The sequence below is a fragment of the Salvia splendens genome, chromosome 7 (assembly GCF_004379255.2).
Source record: "Salvia splendens isolate huo1 chromosome 7, SspV2, whole genome shotgun sequence".
Lineage (NCBI taxonomy): Eukaryota > Viridiplantae > Streptophyta > Magnoliopsida > Lamiales > Lamiaceae > Salvia > Salvia splendens.
Window position 1 is genome coordinate 1,742,165 of NC_056038.1, and position 20,600 is coordinate 1,762,764.

Sequence of the window (20,600 nt, forward strand, 5' to 3'; positions counted from 1 at the left end):
TGTTGAACCCGTCATGGTTAGGTTGTTTTAGGTCATGGTAAGACATTGTTAGTTTGTTTTAGGTTATGCTTAGTTTGTTTTATGTCATTTTATAAAATCCGGATTTGAAAATATAGATGTCATTTTCAGATCATTTTAGGTCATACTTACTATCATGACATGAAACAGATTAAGAATGACCTTTATATTATCTAAAAATGACCTCTGGTTGTGGTTTTGTGGTTTGACAATAAGACTGAGTGTTGCTATAACACAACTCATTGAATACTTCTATAAATAGATCTAATAGAATGCAACTTTAAAAATTTTAAAAGTAAATGATGTGTTGTGAATAATATAGTACTCCATATGTAAATAAATCGATATTTTAATACATTGTATAAATCAGAAAAAAGATTAATTTTTTGTACGTAGCAAAATGGCAGAACAATCGTTATGGATTGAAGGAGTGGTACATATATTGGTCAAATTGTGAGTTTATCACATTAATTTTATGTTATTCCATCACAGAAATTGTCACTGCTGTAATGTACTGTACTGTAGTACTAATTAGGTCATGTGATATTTTGTTATGATATTACAGAGTTTTCAACAAATTAGTTTGGTAACAAAACGATCTAGCTGTAGTTACAAATAGTTTCAATATTGTATGAATATTTCAAATTCAGACAGTTAACTATTTGTTCATTATTGGGTGTAATTATTACTCATACTAAATTAATATAGAAAGAAGATTTGATTTTTTTTGTCCAATTAATTAGGTCAGGTAGATCAACGAACCTGCAATTGATGATAAAATATATGATGAGAAAACGTATAAATTTAAGAATGTGACCTTTCATTTAATTAGAAGTATTGGTATATTATTTCTCATGTTTCATAATTAAAATACTTGTCCATGTCTTTTACGTTTTAAAGTGTACTTTTGGTATATGTGTTACTTTAATTTAGAATAATATACTAATTGTTATCCATTTATACTAAAATTGTATTTTAAGTATAAATTAATTTTTGAAAATGGAACATTCTTGGATCTTGACTTCTACTCTAATGCTTCCTTTTGTTTTTTTTAGCTTATGGTTGTTATGTGTGGTCTTTGATTACAAGACTTATAAATATGGTTAATGTGGCAAATTGTCAATCAAGTTGCACATGTTTGATAAAGTATATTATTGACAGTTGCAGAAAAAGAAAAAAATCAAAATAGTGCTTTTAGGAACTTGGATAAAGAAGTTATTGTTATTTTCAAGATTGATATTTTGGAATGGGAAAACTCTTGCTTATGAATCTTCAATAAGCACGTATTGACTGACTTAGTGGACGTGGGTTTATATTTGTAATTATTATTATTATTATTATTATTATTATTATTATTATTATTATTATTATTATTATTATTGTTTTATTTTAGTCAACCACACCCACCATAGTTGGACTAAATAAAACGTCAACTAGTGTTACTAATCATTATAATTTAAATTCCACATATAATTTCTCTAAAGTGAATTGTGGTTGTATCCAGTCAAGTCAGCTGACTATGAAGTGGGTTTATAAATGAGTGATTTTAAAGCTCAATCATGATGAATTGTTATGATTTATTTTGACTTGACTTGTCACAAAATACTACTATTATTTAGCCATTATTTTAGACCACTCTGATAAAACAAATTCAACAATTAAGCGCAATTAAAGGGGTTCAACAATCTTTTCTTTTATCATAATTAGATGGCTTTAATTTGTTGTGGATTAATATACAGATTGCAACAAGGCCCACGAGATATTAGAAGAATAACTAAAGCTCATGGGCTTTGATCTCTAAATGGATCATGAAAATCAAAAGCGACTTCAAAAAGTGTTAACAATTTATCAAAGGGAAAAGATAGTAACGCTTTTCTCTTTCTTCCTCGTGTGATCGTGATTCGTGGACGTCTACCATAGGCGAATCTTCTCTTCTCTCTCTTTCCATTTCGACCTCTCCAGAAACGAGAAGACAGTTTTGCCTGATTCATCGCAGCTCGATCCGAATCCGAAGATGAACGACTCCGATGTCTCCAAGCAGATCCAGCAGATGGTCCGATTCATCCGCCAGGAGGCGGAGGAGAAGGCCAACGAGATCTCCGTCTCCGCCGAAGAAGTACGCCGTGCACATTCCGATTTAGGTTTTTTTTATGAGATTTTTGTTGAATTGATGGTTCGTGCTTTTGTTGCAGGAATTCAATATAGAGAAGCTGCAATTGGTGGAGGCTGAGAAGAAGAAGATCAGGCAGGAGTACGAGCGCAAGGAAAAACAAGTTGAAGTGCGCAAAAAGATGTATGATTCGTAGTTTCGTTTTAGCTTTTTCGCCGGCATTTGGTTGGTTTTTGCTGCGTGTTTGTTCGTAAACTGAAATTTATGCGGATTTTTTTAGTTAATTTGATTTTCAAAGACTCTGGTTTTAATGTGTTGCTCTCCGATTGTATTACGAGATCTTCATTGGAAATCTGCATCTTTTAAAAAATGTCAATGTTAATATGACTTGTAATTAGCTAAGCTTTAAATGTTTTGATTGATGTTCATTAAAGTCATTAGGAGATGATTTGAGGATAGTGGTTTAATTTATGTTAGATGCCATCTGATTGAATTTTTTATATCTTGGCTGGTGTAGTGAGTACTCGATGCAACTGAATGCTTCTCGAATCAAGGTTCTCCAAGCTCAGGATGATTTGGTCAATTCCATGAAGGAAAACGCATCGAAGGAACTTCTGAGTGTTGGCAGTAATCAGAATAACTATAAAAATCTCCTGAAGAATCTCATTGTTCAGGTTCGGGAAGCTGAATCTTGGTCTTGTATATAACCTATCATTTGTGTCTTATAGTTCCGTATCTTCTGCATACATTAATTCTTTGTAAACTACATACATTTGTATTGAAAGGCTGCTAGTTATTTGGCTGTCCACCCTAGAATTGATTTCTCGTTTAGTATTTTACCTTATGGAAATAATTTTTCAGAACTTTGTACATGAAGCACGTTCACAACGGAGTATATATCCATGGGGAGCACTTCCTGTACAGAGATTATGATTCCACGGCCATTTGAACTTTCTGTCTTTTTTTGTCAAACTTCTGTTTTCATATTGCATAATGTATGTCAGTGTAAAATCAAATTGAGATATTCTTCTTGTTTACTTCATATATTCTCTGTCATTGAATCTCTTTAGCCATAAAAGTGTCATAAAGTTCACTTCTATTGTTCAAAATTCATATTTATCCCCATTGCAGAGTTTGTTGAGGCTGAAAGAACCATCTGTGTTGCTGCGCTGCCGTAAAGAAGACTTGGAATTGGTAGAGTCTGTCTTGGATTCAGCAAAGGAAGAATATGCAGAGAAAGCACAAGTTCATCAACCTGAGATTGTTGTTGACAAAATCTATCTTCCACCAGCTCCTTCTAAGAAGAATGAGCATGACCGCTACTGGTAATATAACCTGCTAAATACTAGTTCCCTTTTATTCGTGGAATATAAAAAATGAGCTTATGTTAGAGTTGACTGAGCAGACAACCAATTTGTTAACTGATCTGGAATTTTGACACTGCTGATAAGTGAAAATACCATGACAATTATTTTCAGTTCCGGAGGTGTGGTGTTGGCTTCTAGGGACGGGAAAATTGTTTTTGAGAACACTCTCGATGCCAGACTGGATGTTGTATTCCGCAAAAAGTTGCCAGAGGTACCTCCCAATCTAAGCTCTCTGTTTTTACTTTACTCCGTTTCTGCTCATTATGATACAACTATATGGAGCTGACAGATGTGAACTATGAATCACATTGCCTTGTCTTTTATTTATTCTGCTATGTTCTTATCGTTTTCTATTAATCCCATGTCAATTAGTTAAGAGGAGATGCTAATACTTGTATCTAATTATCTTCAAGATCATTTCTTGGAATCAATATTAGAGTGCTTGTTTAAATAAAGGCCAACCCTGCTGCCGAATAATGTGCAAAAAAATTCATCTTATTTCAATCTTGATTTGAGGGAAAGAACTGATTAGCATATGAATACCATAGAAAACAATGCAAACACAAAAATTAAGAAAATTCCCTTTACTTGTTAGTCCCACTGAATAAGCGTTTTCAGCTGTTAGGATACTCAATGTGTTCTTGGCTTAATGCAATTTATCTGATTGCAGATCCGCAAGAGTCTGTTTGGTCAGATTGCCGCTTGATGGTCGAAAACCTGTGCATCTATGACACTGGCTTGGCCATCAATCCAAGAGAATTCATCACCCAGTGGCTTGTTCATGGCTGTATATGTTCCGTTCTCTCGTCACATTCTTGATTGCATCGCGAGGTGCACGTTATCCACATTCCGTGTGTACCTGTCCGTTCAGTGTTTTCCTTAAGTTTATGTACGCATAGAAGTCTAGATCGACGCTGCTATTTATTTCTCGATTCTGTTATATTTGTAAGCTGCTTGGACCTAGTTTTTGTTCCTGGTTTTAATAAACAGATGACATATATCATCTTGAAGAAAATCCTACTGTTGCAGTAAGTATTTGGGCACATGTATTTGGTACTAAGTTTGTTTTTATCAAACATTGTCTTACATTAGTGATCATGTTTTCTAAGTAATACTAATAACGGAATCTTAAATTTATTTTGCATAATTACACTCATCATATCCAATTTTCAAATAGTGCACTGTAAAGGACAATGATATTTATTAGTAGTAGTATTTATTTTAGTGGAGTAAAAGTATCAATAGGTCATTAAATGGTGTAGATGAGTTCAACCTATAAGTAGAATTTTAGATCTTGATATATTTTATTTTCTAAAATAAAAGATTTATGCTATATGGAGTATACGTGATATGTGTATAAATGGGAGTTGACTTATTTCTGTCTCAGTTTTAAGTTAGTAAATCAGATAATATAAAACTAAAGTCTCATTTTGGTCCTTAACATATTGTGATTTTACGATTTTGGTTCAAAATATTATCTTTTGAATTATTCGGTCCCTCACAAATAAAAACGGGTCATATTTGGTCCGAATTTGACGGAACTGTTAAAATTTGACAGTCAACGATGTTTAAGTTATTTTGACTGGATTATGAATTTAAATAAGAATATTTACTTTTTTTTCTTATTTTTTAAGAACAAATTATCTCTATCTCTCTACACTCTCTTCTCTGCCTGAGCTCGAGCTTCCGCAGCGTCGTGGATGTGAACAGCGCGGCAGGAAGCCTCTGAGTTAAACGCCGTGATCGACGGCGTATAACACACATTCCTCCACGAATATTCGAGGTCACGGTAGGAGGGACTCCGGCTGTGGGTGGCGGCGCTGCTGAGGTGGAAAATGAGAGGGAGAGAGAGGATGATGGTTGCCGTTGGTGAGGGTTGAGGATGAAGATGAGGTGAGTGTTGGGTCGGAAATGGGGGAGATGGACGTGTGAGCTGCGGAGGAGGAGAGATGCGGCGGTGGTGTTTCTGGGGGAAGAGAGGCCAAAGGAGAAAGCCATGGGCTGAGACGAGAGAGAGGGAAAATCTTTTGGTGGGGGGCTTTAATAGTTCATTCAAGATTGATTAATGGGAGATAGATAGGGATTCGATCCCGCGCGCTGCGGGTTCCGAAGCAGCCATCGTCGTCTCAGTCTTCATCCGCCTCTCTTTCTGATTCAGCTGACCGCGCATTGGTGGAGATTTCCAACATTCCGCCTCCGGCGAAATCCAAGGTGGTTGCGCTTCCTTGGACCCTAATTTTTTAGGTTTGGGTTAATTAGAGTATTAGACATTAATAAAACATATTTATTAATTTAATTCGGTCAAAATGTAATTAAAATCTATTGACTGTTAAATTTTAACAGTTCCGTCAAATTCAGACCAAATGTGACCCGTTTTTATTTGCGAGGGACCGAATAATTCAAAAGATAATGTTTTGGATCAAAATCGTAAAATTGCAATATGTTAAGGACCAAAATGGGCCTTTAGTCATAATATAATTATTTTTTATTTCATTTTTTAAACTAGTGCATACCATCAAGTATTGCAAATAATGCGAATTTATTTTTTTTATTAAATATTGCAAATAAATATCTTGGTATAACTGCGAAATTTATTGTTATTTATTAACTATTGAAAATATTGATGCTACGTTAATCTCCTCACCTGATTAAATCTACTTTTTTGGTCTTTAATTTGCTAATTATAATCTCCAACGGTTGATAAAAATTAAAAATCTTGATTATAGTTTAACCACTTCATTTAATAATTTATTTAATGGGATATAATGCTTGCTTCCAAGAAGCATGTGAGAACATCAACTGCACATAAATAATATTTATGCCTCAAAATTATAGCCTAAAATGTTCGTTGCAACTGCATCACCTCACATTCATGATTCAACACTTCTTGAGAAATTGTTTCTTCAAATTTCCATAAAAAAAAAGCTACATATCACTCAACCAAAAAGATAGAAATTGAACCAAAAAACAAAAAAACAGGAAATTAAATCCATTAATGTAGCTAATATGCAGCAAGATTTGCTGGCTCACTTCTTGAACTCTCTGGCCTTCTCTTCATGCATGAAATCAAGCAAAACAGTGCTCTTGCATTTGGGGCATTTCGGATCATCTTCGAGCAGCATCACGTACATCAAGCAGCGCGGGCACCCCACGAGCATCATGCTGCTGCTACTCTCCGGGCTGCTCGAGCAGTGCGAGGCCCCAGCCGGGCTCGTCTCCCGGGACACGCAGGAGCTCCGTGGAGAGACGTCCGCTGACGAGACCGACTCGCGGGGCGGGGACAGGTTGAGCTTGAGCTCGAGCTTCGGGCTTGAGTCCCTGTAGTTCATTCTTGCTACCAATGAAACAGGATAACTTGTACTAATAGAGAGGGAATGAATTTGTGATGTGACTTACAAGGATGGTTTGAGGCTATATATAGAACAAGAAGAGAATCTTTGGAGAAACAAATTGGTGGGGTTTCTTTTATTACAACAAATTAGAGTAAATATTTGCAACCACAATGTGTGTAATAGGCTACATTAATTCAAGGCTGCAATTGTTGGTTAACACTTAACACATACTACTACTATTTAAAGAAGCAATTAAATTGCCATTAAAAAAGAGCTAACTGCCATCAGAAAATGCTTATTACACCTACACTATGTTGTGTAGGTTACATGTACATAAATCTCTCTTAAGTATTAACCCTATACCCGTCCCGTTTGATTAGGTCCGTTTCTTGACAACGAGCAAGAGGCATAACAACCTCAAATAAATGCCTGTAGATGGAGCCCCCACTGGTGAGCAACAAAACATCAGGTGTTGGTATGTCTTTCTCAGGCAATAAACCATTTTTATTACACGCAGCATGCAATGCACACGTCCCCCCACCCCGTCCAAAATCTACACCCCCACACACACATTTATAGTTAAAGAAATGGACTTAAATATCTATGCAGAAGTTAGGTGTGTGTGTGTGTGTTGGAAAAGCTACAACTTTCCAACTATTTTTAATCAGCAGCAGAAGTGAGTTGGTAATTTTAACAGCATTTACTTGGCCATTGATGAGCTTCATCAAAAATGGAGGGCTCTCACTTCAACTAACCTTATTTATGGCTCTAAATTACACCAATCTCTCTCTCTCTCTCTCTCAAATGTCCAAGTTGGAAGAACTAACTAATATTCCAGCGAAAAACTGCAGGTTTTCTTTATGTTACGTATTCACCGGTCGGCCTAGTGTATAGGGAGTATGAAATAAAGACAGGAATATTTATATCAGTATAAAATAATGATAAAATTATTTGTAATAAATATAAAAAAGATGTTGAAATATTTTGTATTCCACATGGACAAAGAGTTGATGACATTTAAAAGTAAATACCGAATGTGTAAATTGAAACATGAACGAAATTTTATGCTTCAAACTTTTTGTAACAATATGAAATAGTGGCAAAATATTTTGTATGCTTAGTATAGTTATTTTTAAAGAACGATTGAGCGAAGAAGTAGCGAGTCTACTCGCCAGTGATTGAGCGAAGAAGTAGTGAGTCCACTCGCCAGACTCAGTTCATCAGTGTTAAAATGGTACGCATTATTGTATACTCTACCAATGCCCATTATTAATAAAATTTAAAAATTAATTAAAATATTATTAATAGTTGATGTCCAATTTATTACTATTAGTAACTTAGAAAATTAAAGATCACTAAGAAGAATTATAAAGAAAAATAAAGAGAAAAAAAGTAATGGCTCTTTATTTTCTTTTGTATGTACATCTTGTCCCGACTCAATCCAAAATAAAATCATCATTACCATTTATCATTAGAGCATCCTTATCCGTGCTCCTTGGCAAGAGCACGGAGGTAGGCCCAGACCCACTTTTATTATTTTTTTACTCCCTGCTGTTTCCCAAGAGCACAACACCCACATTCATGCTCTTCCGCAAGGACATGCTCAAGAGTTCTACCATTCTATTATTCAATTTAAATAAAAACATTTCCACAATATTAAAATGCATTAAAAAATACCCGGAATACTATTACAAATTATAAAAAATTAAAAATTACATAATTAAAATCCTAAAAATTAAAAATTACATAATTAAAATCCTAAACAATAAAAATACATAATTAAAATCCTAAAAAATAAAAACATATATAATTAAAGGCTAAAAAATACCCTCGTGGAAGACTATTCCTCTGGCCCTATCCCCAATGTTCTTCGGAGACTCCGTATCATTGTCAAATGTGAATCAAGTTGCTCGGGAGTCATATTTGACCTATCGGCCAAATTGAGTTGGGCCAAAAGGGTCCACAACGAGTTGGTGGGGGGTTGAGGTGGCACAAAGGGAGCGGGAGCGGATGGAGTCGCGGCGCGACGACGGTTGGCCGTCGCCTTCTTCCTTCCTTGCGGCCGGCGTTGGGAACTGCTCGGGCCGGCATCGGGGCTATCCAAGTTAGCTCTGGCAAGCTGGCTAGCCACTTCATCCTCGCCGGCGTCGGATAGGGATACCGACCTCGACCGTTTGCTGGAGGAGCTGGAGGAGGATGATACGTCTCCCCTATACTTCGGATGCACACGCACCTCCTGCCAAGCTCTGAGGTACTTGAACAGTTTGTAATTTAGGGATTGGTAGGTCGCCAAGGCAGCACTGATGATGTCGAGCTCACTCCTGCCGCTCCCCGCCGACCGCTCTTCTTGGAGGTAATACCCCTGGAACTTTTTGATTTCTTCGTTGGCTCTGAATATGACATTACGCACCATACTCTCATTGCGCTTGATGGTTCCAGCCAGACGGTTTTCATTGTACCGGCGAGAGATGCGCCACCAAAACCTATCCCCGCTTTAGTTCGTGCTATCTCCGAATCTTCGGAGATAATCAAATAAGGTTTTGAATAATTGATCCATCTCCGCCGGAGTCTACGGGGTGCGGACACCACGAGGAGTAGGAGTATGAAGAGGAGGAGTTTGAGAGCCGCCGCTCCCTCCCGATCTGGGTTCGGGTGCCCACCCGTATCGCCCATCGGGGGCATCTTGGTCGTCCACCGGGGATGGCCGGTAGCCACCCGGAACTTGAGAACCTTGGGTTTAACGAGAGGCCGAAAATTGCATTTCCGGACTAGAGAATGGTTGTTAGCCGAACCATAGTGGTTCCAACCGCGGGAGTCGGAGGGGTGATCGCCGGAGCCGGATATTTTTTTTGTAAGAGTGAAAGATTGAGAATTGATAAGAGAAGATGAGAGAATTTAGATGAGAATTGTGTAGGGTGGTGTGAAGTTTTTGGTGTGGAAGTGTGGTTATTTATAGATGAAAATGTGAATTTTGGGGAAAAAAATTGAAAAATAAATTAATAGTGGGGAGAAAACGGATATAATTTATTCAGAAGTGGGAAAATATATATTTTTTATTGAAAATTGATTTTTTTAAATTAAATTCAATTTTTTTTTAAAAGGAAAAATCGAAAAATGCAAACGGCTTTGCCTTTGGCCAATCAGAACGCGTCACGTCAGCCTACTCAGCGGCACGAACATGCTCAATGCATCGATCAGCGCCGTGCCAGCGGCAAGAGCACATCAGCGAGCAGCACACCGCCACGCCAGCAGCACGGACGCCATCCGTACGGATGAACAGCGCTGGGGATGCTCTTAAATATGTCTCCCAGGTGGACCTATGGTCCTTGATCCGAAATTTAAAATCAAATATTGCCAAATCAGCAATCAGAATGAGACTTGTATTGTACTCCCCCTCCGTCTCAGTTAAGTTGGGTCATATTTCTCTTTGGGGTGTCTCAATTAAGCTGAGTCATTTTCTTTTTTTAGTAAAAAATAAAACATCCAATCACTTTTACTTTATTCCACTATTTACTTTACTCTCTATTAATCTTTCCTACTTTATTCCTCGCTTCTACTTTTCAACACAATTTCTTAATTTCCTTGCCTAAAAGATTTGTCTCAACTTAGTTGGGACGGAGGGAGTACTACATATAATAGCAGTACTTTACAAATTCCAAAATTATGCAAAATACTAGTATTTCCTCCGTCCTAATTAAATTGAGTCATAATTTTTGTGTACGGAGATTAAGAAATTATGTTGAAAGTAGAAGAGAATAATAAAGTAGGAAAGATAAAGGGCAAGGAAAGTAAGTGATAGAATAAATTAAGACTGATTGGATATTTTGGTTTTTTTTTTCCAAAAAAGGGAATATGAATCCAACTTAGTTTGGTGGTGGTTGGGGGAGTATATGAATTCGAAGCTTTTGGATCTTGTAATGTAGGAGTACTATCTTAAGGGGGTGTTTGGTTTGCAAGATTGTATCCGGAATTAAATTTGTAGTGCGTTCGGTTCATGAGATTCAACCTCACAACTCAATCTTAGATAGATAGTTATGGGATAATTAGTCATAGCTCCCCTATAACTAAATAATCTCACGACTCAATCCTAGATTGTATCTTGGTATTATTTTATCTTGCAAACCGAACACCACCTAAGTATACAAAAACATCATAATTTACTTGAGCTGACACTATCCTAAAATCACTTTGAAATATTGACTCATTTTGCTTTTATAAATAGATTACTTTCGAATTTCGATTACAAATGTGTATTTTGATACAGTGGACTGTATTATATTGCTAATTCACATTCATGTTGCTAACTACGACTCAATAATAGATATCAGATCTTTAAATTAAATGCCAAGATCATTCATCCCCAAATATCAATACAATATAAAAAAATGTTAATAATATCAGTTAACAACAAATTAGTTATAACTAACTTTTGAAAAATATCTCAAAACATTTAATGCATATAACTATCTCAATTTAAATTATTTGTTCGCACAACATATATCAAATTAAAGATATTTTTATAAGGATTCCAACGAGGTCCTACATGCATATGTTTTGGTGTCAAGATTTGAAAAAAATTTCATGAATTTTCGTATTTTTCAAGAAGCATGTAATATCAATACAACTTACATAATATGTCAATATAATGTTTGCATAATGTCAATACCAAATTGCATTGACAGTGTCATATTTTCGTGTTGATATATTTTATACACAATATTGACATTGAGTTCCAAAACCCTAAATTTGATAATCGTTATTATCTTTTTAATATTAAAAAATAAAAAACGAAATACACATTAGATATCTAAAATCCTAATGTCTTAAATTAGTTTTAGTTAGCAATTAAAAGAAGAGTTAGCAATTGATCACATCCCTTAATATGCATCCTTATTATTTTTAAATGCTAGATATTGTTGTTATTACTATGTAGTATAAGAAAAAAAAAATTTAATCTCAAATTCTTCAAAATAATGATATATTCAATTTTTATTCCATTCATACGTTGCATATTTACTACATTCTGATAAATCCTATAATTAAAACATGGCTATGACTGACAGTGTCCTACTCAAGTTCTTGCAAAGAAATTCAAACATCCCATGACAAAAAAATTTAGTAAAAATAGTAAATATAGATAAAATCATCTGGTGCTTATGTGTAGGAGTCTATGTAGTTATATACTTACAGAACTATAGAAATAAAGAGGTAGTATAAGTAATTAGGCTTTACAGAAAATTATTTTAAAAAATAAAAGTATGACTGAAGAAGAAGAATGGTGGGAATATCATCACCACAGATGATGAGCAACAACATAATTCAGGCTTGCAGCAGCTGATCTTCCATGAAATTTGCTGTCTCTGAAGCTTAAAACATCGTTATCTACGAGCTGAAAGCCCTGCTAGAAGTTACATTATTGCCACGACACTGTCTCAGCTGTTCCTTAAGACTACGAACGAGATCATTCAGACTTTGGATGTTCTTCTCTTGGGACAGAATAATCTGCAAAAGTCGATGAATACAGCTCAAATATACGCGTTAGCACCTACATTTCATAGTTCGATGATACCTCACTAAGTCATACAGTAAAAGAACTGCAAAACCAAGCTTTGAACATGCAACCCGATACAAGGTGGCCGAACAGAACATAAACATCAGCAAAAACTACTCTTTAAAAGTCAGTTCTTGAATTCTATGATATCATTAGGTTTCTTTTCACATCAGAAGTCACAAATTCATGCCAAATCTTACTACTATTCCATTTTCAAATCTTCAGCAACATATCACAGCGTGTTCTATTATAGCTCGTTTACAGCAACAGAACACAAAAACATCAGCACGAGTAAAAAATGAGGACAACAAGCATCGATAGGCATATCTTCAATCAAGCTGCCAAGAAGATTTCTTCCTGGAGCAACGGTTAATCTATAGTTCTATATGCAACAAATGCATTTAACACGAAAAACAAAAAATGCTACATATGAACGGATCTCCCATCAGAACAAGGATATCAACATGATTGGTTAGGATGGTATAAGATCAGCGGACGATGATTACCTTCTCTTTGATATTTTCTTCTCGTTGCTGTATCCTCTGCTGCTTCTTAGATTCCCTCGGGGTTGCAATTGCATCGACATCACTGACTAGCTGTTGCCTCCACTCGAATTGAGACGTGATAATCAATATAAGCAACACACAAACAAGCAGCACTGGCCTCGACATATTTCCTAGCAAAGAACATGAAAAAACACCCATCAACAATCAAAACGGTTACAAGCTAACAAAAATTGAATCTTTGAAAATCGAAATGTATATAAACATAGCTTCAAAATTCAAAACAAACATCATCCAACTTATTTAATTAGTACATTTCCTGTCACTCCCCAATTGCCTAAACAGAGCCTCAAAAATAGCTAATTATAACACTGTTATCCCTAATTCACCACTTAACCAACTAAACTGAGCATCAAATCAACCTAAAACCATCAGCAAATCACAAATCCCCAATTCTGCAAATCCTCGAACTTAAATAAAAATATAAAATGTGCTAAATCAACCAGAAATTAACACCATGGTTGGAAATAGAATACTTCCATATTGAAGAAAAATGCATCAAAATGCGTATATCGAAATCATAGAAACAAAGAACTTACAGATCAGGGCTCAATTTTGACATAAATAGCTTCCAAGTAAGAACTCGAATCGGAGAATCACAAAGGTCGCTTCAAGAAAATTTAGCTACACCCCAATTTGTGGCTCTAGGGCTTTGTGGTGAGAAAACCCAAAAGGGAAGCATGTGCTCAAGAATACTACTGATTGCTGAAGTGTGATTACGATATTAATCGTAGGACAATCAGTAATGGAAGAAGATTTAGAAAGAGAGAGATGACTGATCTGTCTCTCCACCAATAATTGTGAATTACCCTTTTTGAGTTTATGGTTGAATTTCGTGTTAGATTTTGAATTGGGAAAATTTATAGAGTAATAATATCTAAGATATTCTAAGTCTGTCCAATTTATGGAATAAATAAAATTTTGTCTATATTTGAAAATTTAGGGACATTTAATTTCATTACCAAAGAAATTCCAAGTCTGCCCAATTTAATTTTGTCTATATGTGAAAATTTAGAGACATTTAATTCCATTTCAGTGTAATTAGGACAAACTTTAGGATGCATTTGTTATTAATTGTCTCTAAATATTATTTTTGGTGATAATTTTTTCATAGTTGAACATGATGTTGTGCGAATATGATCATGAGTTAATAAATAGTAAAATGCGATCATGTAAAATGCGTAAATGAGAGTACAAAGAACACGGAATAGATGAGAAGTGTAAAGCAAACTAATCTAGCAATAAACCAATACTATTCATTAATGTAAAACTATATAATTTACACCATCATACAAACTACACACATCATATATGATCTCACTTTTTTACATTTCAAAACTTAGGATCACAAATTCTTCAACAACTCTATAAACATTCAGGCAAAGACAACCACACCAGTAGGTACCAAGCGAATACGATCATCAACACGTACCATTAAGATCCGTGGATGTAGTCTCGGCCGAGGAGCAATACCAATAGAGAGATTAACACGAAAAACACGAAGGAGAGCGATATCCTTCTAGTACGCGATGATCTGTCGCCTAGGCTTGGATCTTCACGAGTTTGCGTTGCAAGCTCATATATTCCGAAATGCTTTGTCCCTTGAGATCCCATTCTATGCCGCCTGAGCCTGAGGCGCCGGTTCGCTGTCCCTTGCGAAGGGAGGACAGACAGGGCATCTTGAGCCGTCTTGAACGAAGATTCATCGAGCTTGATTATGTCGTCCTTCATTATGTCCACGTAGCAATCGTCTACCTACAAGAGATCATGAAATTTGCAAACTTCATGGAGGGAAGGAAGGATGGATGATACATTGATGCAAATCACTAAAAAGCTACTAACGGGGTGAGAGGATTCGTTCGTTACTTTCTCTTCCGACTCTGAGCCCGTGTCGAGATGCTCCACTGAGTGAGAGTTGAGGCTGCTGCTACAATCCTTGGAACAACTATCTGCAGTCTTGGCCCCATCAACGAGGGGGGATTGATCGACACCAGATAAAGATGGTGCACTATTATCGACCGCTGTGGACCCCCCTTCATTGCTCCCTTGATTTTCGTTCAAATGAAATTCCTTATTCCTCCGAAGGCGACACACTACCATAGCATCCTATATTCGACATAAACTCATACGATTTACAACTCTCTCGGTTTCAGACAAACGAGAGGGAGAACGAAACTACTCACCTCGGATTTCTCACTTGTGGTGTACTCGTGCATTATCCACTCTGTCCTCTGCCCTTTTGGCGCCCGGCCCGTGTGGAACACCAGAGTCCTCTTCGTGCCAATCTGAGTCGAACCAGACTTGACGCTGCGCTCCTTCCCAGTTGCCTTCCAGTAACCGGACACAGTCGCCCTTTTACTCTGAGAGCCATTCGGATACTTCCTTCCGCGAGGCGAGAAGAAGAACCATTCGTTGTCCGACTGTATCACCGATTGACCTGCTTTCATTTCAATCAGACAACTCCAATCAAATCCTCAATTCCACCACAAATGCTACACATATAAACATACATTCCTAATCCACACTCCACATTTACTTTCACATTACATAAATGTAGTTACATTTACATGTCCCATATACTTCATATACTCCAACAAAATCCCCTCAAACAAATACTACTAGTACATGTTTATATCATCATTTTTTTGTCATTTCATCAATCTATATAGCATAAACACATTCTAAATACCAAAAATATAACCATGTATATACACAAATCTAATTTGATCAACCATACTCAGCTCAGTCACAAAATGAATTCGTACTCATATTCCCACCAATGCTAGTAGTACTACATATCTTAACGTGCATTAATGAAATAAAATACGAAAATTCCCGTGATGCGACATTAGTTGCACAACCTATTAGATCAATTGTTACTAAATAGTTTCAAGGCACGATGCTAGTCAGTTTCATTCTAAAATCAATTGGTACTAATAGTTTCTAGGCGCTAAAATCACAAAATCAATTGGCGATAGAAAATGCAACTTACTAGTATATAAATTGATATCTACTCCACAATTCAAAAATTATATGAATGACAACGAGACAACTCACACGTGTATATCTAACACAGAAATTGAAATTAAGGTAACCTGGTAAATCCCAAGGTTCATGTCTGCATATATCGACTTCGGGAATGACGTCGACGCCGTCGGGGGAGCCGTGAAGCTTCTTCTTCAGATAATACTGAATCAACTCCTCGTCGGTAGGCGAGAATCGGAAACCGGGAAACATCGACGAAGCCTCCGCTATCGAGATTTCCATCGGAGTGTTGCTTGCTGATGATCTCTCCTCCTTGATTTCACACTCGTTTTCTATCATCATTATTATTATTATTATTATTATTAAATCCGAATCAAATCAAGTAGGATTTTGGATTGGGAAAAGTTGAGAGAAGGGGATTGGAATATGCCTGAATTGATTGGGTGAAGAAATGAATTCGATGCTGAAGTGATGCACACAAACAAGTTTCTTTCTTTCATTTCTTCTGCTCTGTGTTTGTTGCAGAGCGAAGAGAGAGTGAGCGTGAAGATCACGTGAGGAGTGAGGAGACACCACGTGGGAGCTTCGATCGCCACGTCGGATGACACGTGTCAGGGACACATATCTATGCGCCGAAATTCTTGAATTCCTCACGTTCTACTTGAATATTGTGAATTGGGAAATTTAGTTTGTTTTTTTAAATTGGCAGTTTGAGATTGTGACGAATAAATGTTTTTGCTATTTTCATTTAATAAGAGGGATATAAAACACTCTCTTTTTTTGTAAAATTAAACACCATTTTCTTTATTTTATTTTCACTTAACTAAATGAGTTGATTTGGATCTGTCCTTTGATTGGCATTACTCACTGGATGTCACGACACAATTATAATTATTTTTTTTCATTGAAAATAATAATAAAATAAAAATCTAAAATGGTTTTCTTACTTGAGTTGAGGTTCCTATAGTCATTTATGCTTTGGGCTTTTTCATGTCGAATCGCAAAGTAAAGTGGGCCAACACCGACCCAAACCGAATATCAATAAAATTTGTACCACCAAAATCAAATCCTTTCTCTTTAGTCCTTACCATTTATGTTTATAGTTTATAATTTATAATTTATAATTTATTTATTTATGATCCACCCATTTCTAGAAAAATCTCGACTCAAAAAAAAGAGAAGAAATTAATAAATCAATAATCGAAATTTTCTTACAGAGTCATCTCCATTTCACGTTCACTCACATGAGCTTAGTGTCCACGTCATCATCGATTGCTCCGAACAGTGAAATCGTGAACAGTAATCCAACTGTAGAGGAAGCCACAGCAGTAGCTGAGAAGCTCAGAGACATGGCTTTAGTTCCCAATCCCGCCGTCACCGAGCCCCCTTTGTTTGCCGAGGTGGACATGGGAGCCGACGCCTCCTCCCCCACCGTCCGTGCCACCGTCGTTCAGGCCGCCACCGTCTTCTACGACACCCCCGCCACCCTTGGTTTGCTCCCTTTTTTTTGTTTTCCGGATTTGTCACTTGATTGCTTGCATTCGTCTTCGAGTTTGGTGATTGGATTCAAATTCTTGCCAAAGATTCCATTTTTTTTGCCAAAGATTTCATTTTTTAGAGAAGAAATGAATTATACTGGATTTTGGCTCTATGAATTGTGTTTCTAGATTGTTCTGGAATTAATGTTGAATGGTGAAAGTGGGAGTGGCTTTCTTGATTATGATTGATGAGTGTGGAATCAAGGGAACATGTGAATTCAAATTTTCAAGGGTTTCTTGTAATTTTTCATCTTTATAATGAAATGATGAAAGATTTTGATTTGCAAACATTTGCATTATGCTACTTTGGGTGTAGATGAATTATTGATGGAGGAAAGGTTGTTACATGGATAAGAATTTGAAGCAGTTGCTATGTTTTTATGCACTAATTTTTGTTGTTCTAATATGATTTGGTGTTTACTATGAAAGAATTAAGAATTGCTGCTAAAAGTATAGGATTCTGGATAAATTTGTTCGAAAACCGCTTTGTGAGTGACCGTTGTTGTTCCTCCAGATAAGGCTGAAAGGCTGCTGGCCGAGGCAGCCTCGTATGGTTCTCAGTTAGTTGTGTTTCCTGAAGCATTCATCGGTGGCTATCCACGTGGATCAACTTTTGGTGTTTCGATTGGCAACCGTACAGCCAAGGGCAAGGAGGAGTTTCGCAAGTATCACGCTGCTGCTATCGATGTTCCTGGTGAGTAAGACGTTACAGAGAATGTTTTGAGCTTTCGTATGTTATCCCGTATGATATGCTCGTTCTGTTTCAGGTCCTGAAGTCGAGCGTTTGGCTGCAATGGCTGCGAAATATAAGGTTCATTTGGTGATGGGGGCTATCGAGAGAGATGGATACACCTTATACTGCACTGTTCTGTTTTTCGACCCTCAAGGTCATTTCCTCGGGAAGCATAGGAAGGTCATGCCTACTGCTCTCGAGCGCATAATCTGGGGTTTCGGGGATGGCTCGACTATCCCTGTCTTCGACACACCTGTTGGGAAAATCGGGGCTGCAATTTGTTGGGAAAACAGAATGCCACTTTTAAGGACAGCAATGTATGCTAAAGGTTGTTTTTTCACTCTAATTTCTTATGGTGTACTATTCCATTTTATTCGGCCATGGCCAATCCTACGTGTTGTTCGTTTCTAATACTATTGCTCTGTGTTTGCAGGTGTTGAAATATACTGTGCTCCCACGGCTGATTCAAGAGACGTTTGGCAAGCTTCGATGACACACATCGCCCTTGAAGGAGGGTGCTTTGTGCTCTCTGCCAACCAGTTCTGCAGAAGAAAGGATTATCCACCTCCACCCGATTATGTTTTCTCGGGTACAGAGGAAGACCTCATGCCAGAATCCGTTGTTTGTGCTGGCGGAAGTGTCATAATATCTCCATCGGGTGCTGTGCTGGCAGGGCCGAACTATGATGGGGAAGCACTCATATCGGCAGATTTAGGTGCGTTGCTTCCCTTTCTTCGTTGTTAGTCGTGAAGGGCCGTATCAATGGCATTCCGTGTTCGTCTCATGTGTTATCAAGTTGTAAATAGTCCTTTCACCATTCTTGCAGCCCAAACATCTGCATTTCACTTTTACTATAAATGGTAGTAACTAATAAAAGTGGGACCCACAATTTCACTATTTTTTTCTGACTCACATTTTTTTAAACCCATGGCAGAAAAAAAAGCCCCTATTCGTGGACGAAGGGAGTAGATAACTATCAAACTGTATTTTCATCATTCTTGCAGCAAAAATGCTTGACATGAAAGTTTTATCTTAACTCTCGTATCCGTTAAATGTTCCTCAACGTACGTATAATTTGGCCACTGCTCGCCCCCTTCGTTTTCATGTTCATATTGTTTTCTCTGGTTGTTGAGGTTCGATATGGTTGTAATGCTGATTTGGATTGTTGCTAGCTTTGTCATTACTTTGTTATACTCTGATAGCTGTCTTATTCCATAATTCACAGATCTAGGTGAGGTGGCCCGGGCAAAGTTCGACTTTGATGTGGTCGGGCACTACGCCCGCCCTGAAATCCTCAGCCTGGTCGTGAAGGACCACCCCATGGCCCCAGTCTCCTTCGTCTCAGCATCCGAAAACCCCCACAAGCGACCCGACCTTCCCTAGTACTCGTCCCCATCATTGAGGCGTCCGCAGGTTCATTCACCAACGCCTTCTAGGTCGAGTCAATGGTCACTCTCCCAAAAATAATTCTCTCCATTATTGCATATTTCCATAGATTTGGCCAACATTCTTGTCTCTATTCTTACAATGTAGACTCTCACACATTGATTGGGGTTCAAAGAACCTAGTTGGCATGCCAGAGTGTAATGTTGGTTTATGTTTGGAGATACTGAAAATGTAGGAATGAGTTCAAATCCATCAGTCTAAGGAAAGAGGAGCATTGAATGATGGAGAATTCAAGAATAATGAATTTTACTATTGTTTTAGGGCTTCGAACATAACATATCTATGAAAGTAGTTGATAATTAAGAGGCTGTCTTATCATATTGTCAATTATGTCAAAAGAGGAATTAGTAAAGTGAAAGGAATCAAGTAGTAAGTACAAATGAGGAATTATTTGAACTAAAAAGGTGTTTGTGACATGGGAAAAGTTACCAATGTTTGGAAAAAATAATGAAGATAGATTTATGTAAATATCTATGGAAAAAAAGTAGCATAATTAAATTGTTAAAATGTAAACAATTTAAGGAAAAGAAGAACTCTATAGTTTCACAATATAAAAATGTGTTTTGTACTAAGCTAAGGTTGTAAATATTTTATAGGCTTGCACTGTACTTGTTCTGTTCATAATATAAGATTACTCATTATAAGTCTATAAACAAAACTTTAATTATGTGGAGTAATAATTTGAAAAGTAAAGAGGACCACTTTGAGTTAGTGTTTTTTTAATTACGTTTCAATCATATGATAGGAGTATTTCTCTACGTTTACTATCTAACATTCAATAATATATGAAACTTAACACTTAATTTGCCATTTTTCTAATTTGGTAATATACATTATTTAAATTTAAAATATTCCAAATATGTAGTCTTCAAGAAATCCAATCAAGTGGACTAACTAAAATATAATTAAATGGGACATTTGAAAATGCTGCTTAAATTATTCCTCCACATGAGAATC

The 20,600-nt window shown here is 36.7% G+C and overlaps 3 protein-coding genes across 4 annotated transcripts; 2 read left to right on the forward strand and 1 right to left on the reverse strand.

The window, feature by feature from the left end:
• Positions 1–1,887: 1,887 nt before the first annotated feature.
• On the forward strand, positions 1,888–4,510 carry LOC121810252 (V-type proton ATPase subunit E-like). The gene is made up of 6 exons (XM_042211022.1): positions 1,888–2,134; positions 2,211–2,311; positions 2,646–2,802; positions 3,260–3,453; positions 3,607–3,706; positions 4,166–4,510. Exons 1-6 carry the CDS (start codon positions 2,033–2,035, stop codon positions 4,199–4,201), a joined length of 690 nt encoding a protein of 229 aa, XP_042066956.1. The 5' UTR covers positions 1,888–2,032; the 3' UTR covers positions 4,202–4,510.
• Positions 4,511–14,177: 9,667 nt separating this feature from the next.
• Positions 14,178–16,570, reverse strand: LOC121742197 (NAC domain-containing protein 40-like). Of its 2 annotated transcripts, none has more exons than XM_042135273.1 (4): positions 16,037–16,570; positions 15,125–15,378; positions 14,808–15,047; positions 14,178–14,696 (listed from the first exon to the last, which is right to left on the reverse strand). In XM_042135273.1, exons 1-4 carry the CDS (start codon positions 16,266–16,268, stop codon positions 14,376–14,378), a joined length of 1,047 nt encoding a protein of 348 aa, XP_041991207.1. In that variant the 5' UTR covers positions 16,269–16,570; the 3' UTR covers positions 14,178–14,375. The 2 variants fall into 2 exon arrangements, with proteins under 2 accessions (XP_041991207.1, XP_041991206.1); XM_042135272.1 differs by having other exon boundaries at positions 14,784–15,047.
• Positions 16,571–17,102: 532 nt separating this feature from the next.
• Positions 17,103–19,958, forward strand: LOC121742196 (bifunctional nitrilase/nitrile hydratase NIT4A). The gene is made up of 5 exons (XM_042135271.1): positions 17,103–17,417; positions 17,979–18,158; positions 18,232–18,525; positions 18,631–18,912; positions 19,423–19,958. The coding sequence occupies exons 1-5, from the start codon at positions 17,171–17,173 to the stop codon at positions 19,578–19,580; spliced, it is 1,161 nt and encodes a 386-aa protein (XP_041991205.1). The 5' UTR covers positions 17,103–17,170; the 3' UTR covers positions 19,581–19,958.
• The last annotated feature ends 642 nt before the right edge of the window (positions 19,959–20,600 follow it).